The 14,002-nt window shown below is 69.2% G+C and overlaps 3 protein-coding genes across 3 annotated transcripts; 2 read left to right on the forward strand and 1 right to left on the reverse strand.

Moving 5' to 3' along the window:
* Positions 1 to 191: 191 nt before the first annotated feature.
* CHLNCDRAFT_145046 (hypothetical protein) lies at positions 192 to 4,498 on the forward strand (the record flags this gene model as incomplete). Its single annotated transcript, XM_005848281.1, has 8 exons — positions 192 to 427; positions 563 to 1,155; positions 1,280 to 2,119; positions 2,257 to 2,384; positions 2,554 to 2,619; positions 2,796 to 3,030; positions 3,223 to 3,661; positions 3,826 to 4,498. The coding sequence occupies 8 exons, from the start codon at positions 192 to 194 to the stop codon at positions 4,496 to 4,498; spliced, it is 3,210 nt and encodes a 1,069-aa protein (XP_005848343.1).
* Positions 4,499 to 4,612: 114 nt separating this feature from the next.
* On the reverse strand, positions 4,613 to 6,198 carry CHLNCDRAFT_145047 (hypothetical protein; the record flags this gene model as incomplete). Its single annotated transcript, XM_005848468.1, has 4 exons — positions 4,613 to 4,967; positions 5,092 to 5,795; positions 5,919 to 6,000; positions 6,188 to 6,198. 4 exons carry the CDS (start codon positions 6,196 to 6,198, stop codon positions 4,613 to 4,615), a joined length of 1,152 nt encoding a protein of 383 aa, XP_005848530.1.
* Positions 6,199 to 6,898: 700 nt separating this feature from the next.
* Positions 6,899 to 8,190, forward strand: CHLNCDRAFT_48753 (hypothetical protein; the record flags this gene model as incomplete). Its single annotated transcript, XM_005848282.1, has 5 exons — positions 6,899 to 7,057; positions 7,238 to 7,369; positions 7,509 to 7,553; positions 7,696 to 7,829; positions 8,031 to 8,190. 5 exons carry the CDS (start codon positions 6,899 to 6,901, stop codon positions 8,188 to 8,190), a joined length of 630 nt encoding a protein of 209 aa, XP_005848344.1.
* Positions 8,191 to 14,002: the final 5,812 nt, after the last annotated feature.

Here is a 14,002-nt window from a genome sequence, read left to right on the forward strand (position 1 = left end):
GTGTGGCTGGTACAAGAATCAGAAAAATGACAATGCGCTGCGCAGGGAACGCCTGTTAGGGCTCCACAGCACAGCACGCCGCACGGGTTACTAGAAGGCCTCAAACAAGAGTTCAGGCATTCAATTGGAGCATCCCAGCTCTTATATGCACCGTTACCGCTCCCAGCGCGCCTGACAAGGGCCCCCTTGCCATGAGAGGAGGCTTTCTGTTGCCGCAACAGGGCCCACAGGCACACCCAGAGCGCCATAATATCGACGGAGATGCGCCCGATAGCTCGTCCAGGCCGGCCAAGGAGCCGGCTAGTGCTACCACCCCAGCGCCGGTGCGCTCCCCGCTCGAGCCCGCTGCTGCCACCACCCCAGAGCAGGTGGCGGTGGGGCTGGCAGAATGCCTAGACCTGCTGCGGGGCCCCACGGACGAACGAAGGTGCGCAGCGGTGCTTGCTGTATGCATGCGGCTAGCCACGCTGCTGCCCCCGCGGTGGTGCCGCGCCCTCGCCAGCTTCTCCCAGGCGGACCGCTCATCCGCCCTACCCCGCCCCTGCCTGCCCCATCCCGGCAGGTTTGTGGGCCTGCTGCTGGTGACCAAGCTGCTGCCGGCAGGGGATGCGGCCACCATCCGGAGCGTGCACCAGGCGGTGGGGCCCGCCTTCCTCACCCGCCTGCTGCTGCCGCTGCGCACCTCGGTGGCGCCGCCACCAGCCCTGCCCCCCGACCAGGCCACAGCCCAGCAGCAGCAGGAGGCGGCGCAGTGCGGCCTGGCGCTGGCGGTGCTTTCCAGTTTCTCCCGGGTGCCGGAGCTGGCAGGGTCTGGGGATGTTGTGGAGAAGCTGCCGCTGCTGCTGAATGTGGTGCGGGCCGGCGGCGTCACGCCGCTGCTAGCGGGGCGCTGGCCGCAGGCCAAGGCGGGGCCAGAGGAAGAGGCTGCCGACGCAGCAGCCGATGCAGCAGCAGTGCAGGACGCCCTGGACTGTGTGGTGGCGGCCGCCCGCAGCGGCGCCGAGGGCCGGGCGGTGGCGGCAGAGTGCGGCGCGGTCGTGGCGGCGGCGGCGGCCCTGCAGTCAGCCTCGCCGTCGGCCACGCAGCAACTGTCGCTGGCGCTGCAGCTGGCGGCGGCGGCACTTGCGGAGGAGGGGCGGGACCAGCTGCTGGCAGGTGTGCCTGGCCTGCCAAGCTTGGATCTTGCCTGCCTGCCTGCCTGCCTGCGTGCCCCAGCTCGCCTCCTGCTCTGCGCCCTCCCCAACCAACCCTGTGTGGCGCCGCTCACGCCGCCCTGCAGACTCCCAGGCTCTGGGGCAGCTGCTGCCAGCCCTGACCCGCGCCTTTGCGCTGCCCGCCGACCAACTGGCTGCCGACGGCGGCAGCAGCCTGGCTGAGCAGCTGCAGCTGCGGCGGGCGCTGCTGGCGGTGCAGCTGGAGGCGCTGCACGTGCTGCTGCTGCTGCTGCCGCTGCCGTACCCTGGCTGCCTGCCCGGCGAACTGCTTGACCCGGGGGCGCGGTGGGGGGCGGCGGCGCGGCGCGGGCTGGCGCTCCTGCTGCGCGGCCGCATCAGCGCCGTGCAGCGCCACTCCGCGCTGCAGCTGGCGGCCGCGGTGCTGGACCTGCTGGGCCCCGAGTGGCTGCTGGGCGGCGGCGGCAGCGGCGGCGACGACGGTGTTGGGGCCAGCGGTGGCGGCGGCGCCCAGGCAGTGGATGCTGCTGAGGTGGCCGCTTTCTTCCAGCTGCTGGTGGAGGTTGTCAAGGTGGAGACGAGCGTGCTGCTGCACGATGCGCTGGCGCCAGGCGTACCGGTACCGCTGGCGTCCGCCGCCGGTACCGCAGCCGCAGACTGGCTGCCGCCGGCGCCGCGCGCGCGCGCCGGCAGCAGCGCGGGCGGCTCTGAGGCCGGGGACAGCGTGCCCGACGCGGCGGGCGCTGAGCTGGCGGCTGACCTGGCGGGAGGGCCCGAGGGCGCCAGCGTGGCGGCTGACGTGGAGCCTCTGGTGCGGGTGCTGCACAGCGAGCAGGACAGGCGGCAGATGGAGGAGCAGCTGCGGCGGGAGCAGGAGGCGGCGGCCGGGCGCCAGCCGCAGCAGGGCGAGTATGTGCGGCGGGTGGACGAGACGCCAATCCCCTCAGGTAGGCTGGCTGGTCGAGAGTTTGTTGGCTGGCATGCAGGATTGCCGCCAGCCCTGCGCCCCTGCCCTCCGCGCCCGGCGCCCCCTGCTCTCGCCTCACCTGTGCCACCCCCCGTGCAACACATCGCTCCCATGCAGGCATGCGGTGGGATGGCCCCAGCGAGGCATCGGGGCAGCGCGCCGCGCGGGTGCTGCCCTGCTGCTTTGCGCTGCTGGAGGCAGGCGTGGAGGCGTTGGCGGAGGACACGCAGGCGAGCGGCGGCCGCGTGGCGCCGCCAGGCTGCCGCGCCTGCTGTAGCCGGCACGCTTCGCGGCAGCGTGTACTGCCGCACATCTGCTTCCCACGCCTGGCGACAGGCTGCTCCCTGTTTGCTGGCCACCTTCATGTGCCCACCAACTCTACCGCCCGTATTCTCGCTTCTCTGCACCCCGCAGCGCTCGGAGGCTCTCCAGGATGACGGCGGCGACTCGGACGGCGGCGGCGAGCCGCGGTCCCCACCCGTGCTGCCTGCTGCCGTGGCGGAGCGGGCGCTCTTCTCCCTTCAGGCATGCCGGCGTCCATTGGGCTGTCGTGCAGCCGCGCCGCCGCTCACCACCGCCGGCCTGGGCCTCACGCTTTGCTCAGTTTTGCCGTGCTCAGCCTGGCGCGCCTTGCCTGCCTGCCTGCCCGCCCGCAGGAGGCTGTGGAGGTGGTGCTGCAGTTCATCGAGCAGACGAGCTGCGAGGATGCTGGGGAGGGCGGCGCCCGCCAGCCGCTCATGCTGGCCGCGCTGCGCGTGCTGGCGCGCTTCTGTGCCGAGGTGCCCGACGCCTTTGCCGACCGCCTGCGCCCCCTGCTGCCCCTCCTGCTGTCGCTGCGAGCGGGCGAGCAGGGGGCGGAGGAGGGGGAGGAGCGGCTGCCCGTGCCGGCCGGTGAGCGGGGGCAGGCAGGCAGCTAGTACTGCTGTGGCGGGTGCCTGCTGCACTCCCGGCTGCGCAACGGCTGGCCCCTTGCACCTTCGCTGTCTTGGCAGAGCACGTGTGCTTGCCTGCGCCGACATGCTGCACCGCTGAAGGGCCCTCCTCGCCCCTTGCCGCTCCCGCCTGCCCCCCGACGCCGTGCAGAGGGCGCCACCTTCCTGCTGCCGCTGCTGCTGCAAGTCTCCGACCCGGCCTTTGGCTCTGCGGGCGGCGAGCGGCGGCGCGAGGAGCACCAGCTGTGGCTGGATGCGCTGGCCAGCCCCGCCACGCTGCAGCAGCTGGTGCAGTACGTGGCCGCCTGCGCCGCAGGCTGCGCCCCAGCAGTCACAGCGGCGGCGGTGGCTGCCGCAGACCACGCCCTCATCAATGCCTGCCACCTCCTGATGAACCTGGTGTCGCCTGGGCCAGCCGCGCAGCAGCAGCAGCCCGCGGCGGCCGCCGCCAAGCTGCTGCGGCGGCGGCGCCAGCTGCTGGCCGCCGGCGGCACGCTGCGCCTGGTACACCGGCTGCTGCAGCTGGCGCGCTTCCGCCCGGTGGTGTCCCCGGCAGACTCCAAGCCTGGAGAGCTGGTGCATGCTGCCAGGTGAGGGCGCCCCTTGGCTGCGCTCACCTGCTGTGCACCCTGCCCCCCTGCGTCGCCTCCCCTGCCGTCGACGTCAGTGTGTGGCTTGCCCCAGGCAGGGGCCAGTTTGCTAGCCACCTGGACGCCTGCCCGCTGAGCCCCGCAGCGTCGCCCTGCTGCTGCAGGATGCTCACCACGATCGCGGCGCTGGTTGCGGCGGTGGCGGCCAGCGTGGCTGCTGAGCTGGAGCAGAACGGAGGCAGCCAGCCCGACGACGGCCTGCCCCTGCGCCTGCGCCTGAGCACAGAAGACCAGGCGCGGGTGGAGGCGAAGGAGGCGGAGGAGGAGGCGCGGGAGCGGAGCAGCCGCCGGCAGCGCGACCGCGGGCGCCAGGCGGCGGCGGCGCCGCCGCGCCTGCCCTTCCTGGGCCCGCTCAGCGGCCCCCGCATGCACTACCTGTGCACCCAGCTGCTGTCGGCCATGCAGGTCGCCGAGCAGCTGGCCTGTTCGGAGGCGCACCAAGCCCAGCTGGTGCCCACGGGCGGCACGGGGGCCGGCTCGCCGGCGGCCCGTCTGGCGGCCGCCAGGTCGGCGGTGGCGGCGGACCAGCCGCTGCGCCTGGAGCTGGCCGGCAACCTGGAGGTGGCGGCCAGCGAGGCCGCGGTGCTGGTGCGCAGCTACCCGCCGTTTGGGAGGATGTGCAGGGAGAGCAACTGGGTGGCCGCAGAGATGGCGCTGGCCAGGCGTCGGGCGCGGCGCGCGGCGGCGGCGCCGCCCGGCGCCCCTGCCGCCGCCCCCGCCGGCGTCGAGGAGTTGCCGGGCCTGAAGCTGTTCCTGGCGGCAGTGGCGGCGGGCTGAGTGCGCTGTTCCCGCATGCATGTTCCTGCCTTTGTAGCAGCATGATTCTGGGTAACAGCACCCCTATCACCTACTAGTCGTGTAACTTACAGCCCAAGCTACAGCCCAAGCACGTCACTGGCCGCCCGCCGCCGCCTCCTCCACGCACCGCGGGCAGCGGCAGGTGAAGCCGTAGGCCCAGGCCAGGGCCTGCCGCCGCGCCGCCAGGCCCTGCCCCGCGTCGACGTAGCTGACGGTCAGCTGCTCGCCGCGCGCGATGTGGCGGGCCGCGGTGAACGCCGCCACGGCATTGTTGCGGGGGAAGGAAACGCCCAGGCTGGGCTCGCAGCTGTGGTTCAGCAGACTGGCCAGCAGGTAGGCGGCGCTGCCGGTGTGGTGCGCCGCCGACGCCGAGCCGGCCAGCGAGGCGGCGGCGGCGCGCAGCAGGGCGGAGGGGTCGGACGCGTCCAGCGGCGGCACCGTGTCCACCCTGCACAGCGGGTGGAAAGGAGGGCGGCCAACGACGTCATGGCAGCAGGCAACAAGCCCGCACACGGCAGCACAGGGTGGGGGGAGACGCCGCCGCGCGCTCGTGGCTCGGCGGCGCGCCAGACCTGAAGGAGTTGAGGTGGAGGCGCGCCATGGCGTCGCAGAACCAGGCCAGCGACAGCTGCCGCCGCAGCTCGGGCTCCAGCAGCGGGCGCAGGGCGTGCAGCAGCAGGCGGTGCATGTCCGCCCACGGCGGCGGCGGCTCCGCCAGGTTGGCGAAGCACAGGTGGCGCAGCTGAGTCAGCGGGTCGCCCCTGGCCAGCGGACCCTCTGCCCCCGTCGCGTCTGCCGCCTCTCCTGCCTCTCCTGCCTCTGCGCTGCTGATGCTGCTGCCGCGGGCACTGCTGCCGTCGCCACCGCGGCCGCTGGCCCCTCCCTTGTCGTCTTGCTGCTGCTGCTGCTGCTGCTGCACCTGGATGCAGGCCAGACGGGCGAGCATCAGCGGGAACTTCTCGCCGGCCTCCCGGCACGCCTGCTGCAGCGGGCCAAAGTCGCACCGGGCTGCTGCCGCCGCCCACTCTCCCTGGGCGGCAGCGCTGCAGGTCGGGGAGCAGAAGGGCATCCTGCTTGGGCTGCTGCTGCTTGGGCTGCTGCTGCTGCTGCCGCCATGGTGGCTGGCTGCGCCGGGCGCCAGCGGTCGCAGGCAGTGGTGGCAGGTGGAGTGCAGGGCGTGTGGCGATGGGGCGCAGAGCATGGGGGCCTCCTCATGCACCACCATGCCCTGCTCGATGTCGGCTGCCGCAAACAGGCCGCGGCCGGCCCCGGGGACCTGCGCGTGCGGCAGGCGGGCGGTGCCGCTTGTGAGCCGACTCTGAGAGCCCCGGTGGCGAGCACACCCCACGGCCGTGTCGAAACACCGGGACACCTCCCGAAGCAGCTTGTGGCAGCTCACCGGGAGCAGCTGGATCCAGGGGGCGCGCTCCAGCTGCTCCTCTAGCGTGGCCACCACTGCGGCAGCAGCAGTAGACAGCAGCCTACACACAGCACCGAGCTGTGCAGGGCAGGGTGGAGCCGGGCGGCAGCGGCGGGCGGCGCAGCAGCCCATTCCCATTGCGCCCTCTCAGGCCTGCCTGCACCTCATCGTTGCTGACTCACCTTGCTGTGCCTGGCAGGCCGTGGGCAGGCCCTCTGGCCACCATCCCCGCCGCAGCTGCAACCCACATGTGCCGCATGGCGGGCCTTCTGGTGTTGGTTGGGGAGGCTCGCGATCCGGCAATGTGCATGGATCAGATCGTCACGGAACCCTGCATACAAGTATGAAATGAGGTGGCATAGCACTGTTCAACGCACGATATCTGCTTATTGCACCTTGTTGCACCATTCTGGCATTCTCGAGCTGGTGATCAAGGCCGTCTCCCTCGGCTCGTGCCACCGCTCGCTCCTGCGCCACCCGCGAGCTCTTCCCGCTTCGGGAAGCGACGGAAGGATGCGCCGACAGGCAGTGCAGCAGCTATGGAGGGCGACAGCGGCAGTGGAAGCGACCGCTCGGGCGCTGCCAGCGGTGAGAGGGAGTGGCGGGACTTGTGCGCTGCCTGGCGCTGCGTCACGGCCTCCTGGTTGCAGGCTTTCGTGATCCCACCGCTTTGCGTCCTGCTGCAGCTGGCGCAACGGGGCGGCGCCGCGGCGGCGGGGCTCCCCCCGCCGGCGGCATCGGCAACAGCAAGCCTGCACAGCCTGGCCACGCTGCGGCATCCTGCAGCTCTTCAGCCGGCAGCACAGCATGGTGAGTAGGCGCAGCACCGGGGGTTCTGCCATTCCATGCCTGCCGCTCCGCCGCTTTGCCGCGCGCCGCTTTGCCGCGGAGCGGCAGCCGCCCCCCTGGCCTGCAAGTTGCCCACCTGCGCGTGCCCACTTGCAGCCCAGCGGCGCGGCATGTTCATCCAGACGCAGCCCACGCCCAACCCGGCCAGCCTGATGTTCATCCCAGGGCAGAAGGTGTTGGAGGGGGGCAGCAAGAGCTTCACGAGCGCGCGGGAGGCCATGGCCTCGCCGCTGGCCAAGAAGCTGTTTGCCATCGACGGCGTCACCCAGGTGGGGCGCCCGGCGTGTGAATACGTGCCTTGTGTGTGTGTGTGTGGCCAGGCAAGGGGGCCCACTCCCATGCACCCTACTATATGTGCCGGTGCACACCGCCCTCAAGCGCGTGCCACTCGACCCGCCCTCTGCACACGCCACTCCCTCCCCACACCACACCCGCGCCACAACCCGCAGGTCTTCTTCGGCTCCGACTTTGTGACCGTGACCAAGAGCGAGGACTATGGGTGGGCAGTGCTAAAGCCAGACGTGTTTGCCGCCATCATGGACCACTACTCGTCTGGGGAGGCCCTCTTCTACGACGAGCAGGTGTGTGTGTGTGTGGTGTGTGTGGTGTGTGTGTGCGCGCTGGCAAGCCCTGGTGGCAGCTTGCGCCCCCAACGCGCGCAGCGCCGTCGGCCTGCCCAGCCCTGCCCAGCCCTGGTGCATCCTTTTGCGCTGTCCGCAGGACACGGGCGCTGCCGAGCACATGATCCACGAAGACGACGACGAGGTGGGTGGCTGGCTAGGTGGCCTGGCTGGCAGGGTGGGCGCGGGAGCACGCCCCGAGGATCCGATGCTGCCCGCCGGCACAATAAACCGCATCCACACCAGCCACGCACACGCCCTGCCCTACCCCTCCCCCATGCCCGCAGGTGGTGGCCATGATCAAGGAGCTGCTGGAGACGCGCATCCGCCCCGCGGTGCAGGAGGACGGCGGCGACATCGTGTTCCGCACCTGGGACCCGGAGTCGGGGGTGGTCAAGCTGAAGATGATGGGCGCCTGCAGGTGCGGGCGGCGGCGCATGCAAGGCGGCGATCTGGTGGCAGTCGGGTGGCTGTATCGGGGAGGTGGCTGGCCGTTGCGGGCTGGCTGGCTGGCTGTGGGGTTTGCTGCGGGGTGGTGTTGCTTGTGCTGAGGGCGAGCAAGGCACCACACCACACCGCCACACCGCCGTCCTCGCCGCGCCTGCCTCTCCCCGCCCTGCAGCGGCTGCCCCTCCTCTGCTGTGACCCTGAAGAGCGGCATCGAGAACATGCTGATGCACTACATCCCCGAGGTGCGCGGCGTGGAGGAGGCGGAGCCAGATGAGGGCGAGAACGAGGGCCTCAAGGCCTTTGCCAAGCTGGAGCAGCACCTGTCCAACTAGTATGTGGCGCGGCAGGGCATGGAGGGACGGTTGCAGCTGCTGGTGGCTGGCGGTTGGGAGTCTCTCTCTGTAAATGCAGAACCGCTGCCCCAGCTTGAGATGCAACCTCCAGTGCCCAAAGGCCGTACCTGCACCCGCGGCAGCTGCCCGTCATGTCCTAGTTTTTGCTCCGTGCCGTCGCCTGTGCCTTTTGCTCCGTTTGCTAGCTCCCTCTCTTCGTGTACACTGCTACCTATGCCTTTGTACCTGCTCCCTCCCTGTGACATACCAGACCAGTTGGCAGCGGTGGATGGCAACAGCGGACTGCCAGCTGGCGGCGGCGGTGGCGGCGCCGCCGCCGGCTAGTGCAGTGCTGCATCAGCCGAGGGCTGGACGGCTTGGACGTCGCAGGCAGCTCCCGGACGTCTCTGCATTATGTTTAACACACGCTGACGCGGTCAAAAGGTCCAGCAACAATCTCGCGCGCGCACGTCTACAGCCTGACGTAGCCTTCACTCGAAACCCAACACTTGCAAACGAGATACCCGCATTTGACCCCGCGAGTTAACCACTCACATACTCGAAAAGCAACCCCTCCGCAGTGGCAGGCAGCAACATGCAGCTTTGCCAACATGCACAGCTGTTGTTCCTGCTCCTCGTTGCTGCGAAACCAGGCAAGCTCCAAAGCTTCACATGATTCCGGAACAGTGGCCGCCGCTTGGGTTTCTAAGTTGTCGTGCGTCCTCTGGTCGCCGCCGCTGCAGCGGCGGGCCGCTGCGTGTGCAGCCCGCTGCCCATGCCCATGCCGCACCAATTGTTTTTGCCACGGCTGCTGCCATGCTGCTGCAGGCGAGGCGCAGCCGCAGCCTCAGAATGCCACGGATGGCACCACGCCCACCCCCGCTGTTCTCGTGCGTCTGTACAGCGAAGGCACGGCACAACCAGACGCCAGCATCAAGGGCAGCGTGGAAGTCTTCCGCAACGGCTTCTGGGGGTCGGTCTGCGCCTTTGGTGCCCTGGAGGCAGCTGTCCTGTGCAGGCAGCTGGGCCTGCAGGGCTCCGCCTGGGCCAGCGCCGACACGTTAAACGTTACAGGCCGCCCGGTCTGGATCAACGCCACCTCATGCAACGGCACAGAGGCCAGCCTGCTGGACTGCGACTACCAGCCCGTGAATGCCAGCTCCTGTGGCTACGAGGGCACTGCGGTGGTGCAGTGCTACCCAATCGGTGAGGTCAGCCCCGCTGCTTGATGCTGCCGCTGCTGCGCGGGTGTGTGCAGCGTGCTGCACCTTCCGCACAACCTGTTGAGTTCCCTTACCAAGCACCTGCTATCCGCACACCTGTTGAATGTCCGCTTTGCACTCTGTCTCTGCTGCCCCACAGCCAAGCGCACCCCAGAGGACGCCGTGATGATCTGAGACGAGGGGGAGGTGCCTGGCAGCACCAGTGGGCCTGTCTACCTTTTCCGCCACGGCATGTGGGGCGCCCTCTGCAGCGATGGGTTTGACGCTGCCGAGGCAGCAGTGGTGTGCCGCCAGCTGGGCCTGGAAGGCGCCGCCGTGACAGCATATCCCACCACCACATGGTCGCAGCTCAGCTGGGTGGCTAACCTGAGCTGCAGCGGCACTGAGGAGCGTTTGGTGGACTGCCAGCATGTGGACGCCACGCAGGCCGCCTGCGAGAGCGGCTACGCAGTCGTCACCTGCACGCCCAACCAGGGTGGGTGGTAAGGCTGCACTGCGCAGGGTGCTGCATGCGCTTGACCCGACGTGCCTTAAGCATTCCTTGACTGCGGCGTCAGGTCAGCGGGATGAGCTGCAGCAATGTGCTCTCTACGCAGGCGGAACCCCCGCCATCCCAGTCCGCTTGACCGGCTCCAACAGTTGCAGCTCGGGCAGAGTGGAAGTGTTCCGCGATGGCATGTGGGGACAGGTGGGTGGGGCCCGGCAAGCGGGCGCCACTGTGGGCCGTCCCATTTGCATGCCAAGGGTGACGCATGCAGGCCGGTATGCGTATGGAATCACGTCGCATGCAGCGTGCGCTGTGCTGTGGCTGGGTGTGAATGACGCGGCTCTGGCCCCAGCCCTGCGCACCCGTGGGTTCCCGCTGCTGCTGCTCACGCCTCCTCCTCCCCACCCCTGCGTGCTGAACCACAGGTGTGTGCACTGGACGCCCTAGGGGCTGCAGCAGTGTGCCGCCAGCTGGGCCTCAACGGCGAGGCGGCATCAGTGACCAGTACCTACGACTACCTAGGCAGCGATCAGCTGGTCTGGATCAGGAACGCCAGTTGTACCGGCACGGAGCAGGGCCTGGAGGAGTGCAGCCTCGACAAGACGCCCGCCTCCGACTGCGGCACCAGCTACTATGCATCAGTGGAGTGCCTGTCGCCATCAGGTGCGCGGGTGGGCCGATGCCGCTGCTGCCGGGGCTAGGGCCAAAAGTGGGCTCTCCAGCAGCACACCACCACCTCGTGCTGGGCAACAGGGCATATCCACGTTGCATTGCCTGCTATCCGTCGCCACCGCCTTGTCTGCTGCCCAGGCCCCACCCCTTCCTGTTGTAGCCACCTGGGTGCCCGACGACATGTGCACTCGGCCTGGGCCTTGCCAAGAGCTGCCTGGCAAGTGCAACGCCGCCCAGGGTTACTGCGTGTACAACGCCAAGGCAGAAGGGGTGCCGTGCCCTAGCGGGACGTGCGACGGCGCAGGCTCCTGCATCGACCGTAAGCAGCAGCTACTGCAAGTGATGGCAGCAACAGGATTGGCAGCGCGACATGCAACAGCAGCATGCGCAGCAGAGGCCTGGGCCCGCTGTCTGTCTGTCTGTCTGTCTGTCTGTCTACCCCACCTTGCAACCTAGCCCTCTGCATAGCAGGATGTCAACGCCGCTGCCAGCCCTGCCAACGCGTCCGACCTGCTGAGTATCTACTCTGGCGCCCTCAACGCCAGCTCCAACCTGACGGCACTGTTACTGGACGACCTGGTCGCCTACCTGGCTGGCGGCACTAGCGCCCTGGGGCGCCGCCGCCTTGCCTTCCTGCCCACTCCGGATCTGGACACGCGTATTGCGTGGGATGCCACGCAGCAGCTGGCAAGCTGGGGGACCAAGTGGGCCATCGGGGTGGGCGACGCGATAGAGGAAGGCGCCTGGGAGGTCTGGGAGACAACCAAGGACGCTGCCGGCGCTGTGTACGATGCAACATCCAAGGCTGTATATGATGCAGCGGTGGAGGTCAAGCTGGTGGCCATGGGGCTGAAGGACGAGGTCCTTGAGGCGAGCAAGTGAGCGAGGCAGGCAGCGTGCCACAGCACAACAGACACTCTTGCCAGGCTACAACCGATGCAGACACCACGCCGCCACCTCCCGTGCAGGGCCCTGCTGGCGGACATGTGGGCATACGTGCAGGAGAATTTGGAGCGCATCGCGTGAGTACACAAACATGCCTGCTGCAATCCCGACCTCGCCACTGCTCCACAACGTCGCACGACACGTGTTTGTTAGGGCACTAGGGTGCTGCGATGCTGGCGCATGACCTGCCCAACCTGGCATGCTTGCTTGCCCTGCAGAAACAATTTCAAAGAGCTGGAGCAGGCTGGCCTGCTGAAGCGTGAGGTGGGCATGGTTGAGTGGTGTGGAACAGGCAAAACAGGAGAAAGAGAGTGGTTTGGCGCGCTAGCTCTTTCTGCCATACCACACCTCCTGCTTTGCCTCGCGATTGTAGATAGGTGCCTGTTGCTCTTCTGGCACGGCCACCCACCCCGCGGTACGCGCTATGCTGCAGATGATGTGCGCGGAGTGGGGCAGGACAAACGGGGCCTACTACGCTGGCACTCTCAACCTCACATCATGTATCAACGGCAAGGCAACGGTGAGATTAATGCAGCGTAGCAAGCCTGGTGTTGATTGGGGATTGTTGCCCTGCTCATGCCCCACCCAGAAGATCTCGTCATGCCCCGCTTGCTGCCCGCTGCCCCGCCGCAGCTGTCTGGAGCTGGCTTGGAAGAGGGGCCATTTTCCTTGACGTGCAGAGCAGAGGGCGAGGACAAGCCCAGCGCTGGGGCCGGCTACGAATCCTCGTGCGTGCAGTACGGTGCGCGGAAGGAGGCCTGGCCGGACCCTGGGTAGGCATAACCGAGCACTGCAACTTCTTTCCCAAACTGCAGCTAAGGGCGGCGGCGTTTACTGGGGCGACGGCCCCTCTGCCCCGTACAAGTTAGTCTACCTCGCCGGCATGTTCTTGGGCAGTGTGGCCGAGAGGGGAGCGGCGCTGTCCACGGTGAGGGCGCGGGCTTGCTGCGAGCACTACACCACGCCCGCCTGCCTGCCCTGCTGCTGCCGCGGCACACCCATCCATTCCGAGCCCCGAACCTGGCCCACCAGCTTGCTGTTGCAGCTGCTGCCTTTGGGGATGTCAGGACAGGACAGGACTTGAGCATTTCCTTGCGCTCCTCTGCCCCCAGACCGCCCCAGACCAAGCGCCGCGGGACGCTGAACTCCCTGCAACCGCTGTCCAGGCTATGCGGGCCGGCCCTCAACGTGCCCAGCTCCCACAGGGACGTGAGATTGTTCCTGGGGGCGCGCATGATGAGGCGGCGGCAGCACCGCAGGCGGCGCCCTCCCAGGGCGCTGCCGCGGCGGCCGCCATGGCAGCCCCGGGGCTGGCGGCATTGGCGGCAGCAGGCTCCCAGCCTACCGGCACTCAGCCCAGCCCCGCTGCCTCCCCACCCCCGCCTGCCCCCGCAGCAGAGCCCCACCCCAGAGCGCCGCGGGACGCTGAACTCCCTGCAACCGCTGTCCAGGCTATGCGGGCCGGCCCTCAATGTGCCCAGCTCCCACAGGGACGTGAGATTGTTCCTGGGGGCGCGCATGATGAGGCGGCGGCAGCACCGCAGGCGGCGCCCTCCCAGGGCGCTGCCGCGGCGGCCGCCATGGCAGCCCCGGGGCTGGCGGCATTGGCGGCAGCAGGCTCCCAGCCTACCGGCACTCAGCCCAGCCCCGCTGCCTCCCCACCCCCGCCTGCCCCCGCAGCAGAGCCCCACCCCAGAGCGCCGCGGGACGCTGAACTCCCTGCAACCGCTGTCCAGGCTATGCGGGCCGGCCCTCAATGTGCCCAGCTCCCACAGGGACGCACAGATGAGATTGCCAGCCTGCTTGCCCAGATGGATGCGCCGTTCACAGCCCCGGAGGCGGTGGAGCTGGCCAAGCGCACACCTGCGCTGAAGGCGGCGATTGGCCCCCTGCCGCCCTGGCTGCTGAAGCCAGCGATTACAGCCATGGCCCCGCTCTGGGCCGCCGAGGCTAACGCCTGGCGCCGCGTGGCTCGCCTTTCCCGCCCTGACGCCCGCAGCTCCATCACGATGCTGGCCAAGCCTGGCGGAGCCCCCGTCACGCCAGCCGACTTCCGCGGCATTGCGGTCAGCCCGGTGTTCCCCAAGCTCTATGCTGCGGGGCTGGCGCGGCGCGTCTCAGCGCATGCGGAGGCAGCGGGCACCCACGCCGACGGCCAGTTTGGCTTCCGCCCCGGCCGCAGCACCGAGCAGGCGGCCCTGGCGCTGCGCACGCTGATGGACCGCTACCGACTGCTGCGCAAGCCCGGCAGCCGGCAGCGGGGCACCAAGCTCTGGGCCTGCTTCGTGGACTTCAAGCAGGCCTACGACCGAGTGCCACGCGAGGCGCTCTGGGCCAAGCTGGCACTCATGGGCTACAGCGGCGAGTGGCTGCGCGCAGTGCAAGCCATCTATGCCGAGGTCCCCATGTCTGTGAACGTGCCCGGCATCGCGCACCGCCTCATCCACACCACCATCGGCCTGAAGCAAGGCTGCCCCCTCAGCCC

Source organism: Chlorella variabilis (genome assembly GCF_000147415.1).
Source record: "Chlorella variabilis unplaced genomic scaffold CHLNCscaffold_8, whole genome shotgun sequence".
Classification (NCBI taxonomy): domain Eukaryota; kingdom Viridiplantae; phylum Chlorophyta; class Trebouxiophyceae; order Chlorellales; family Chlorellaceae; genus Chlorella; species Chlorella variabilis.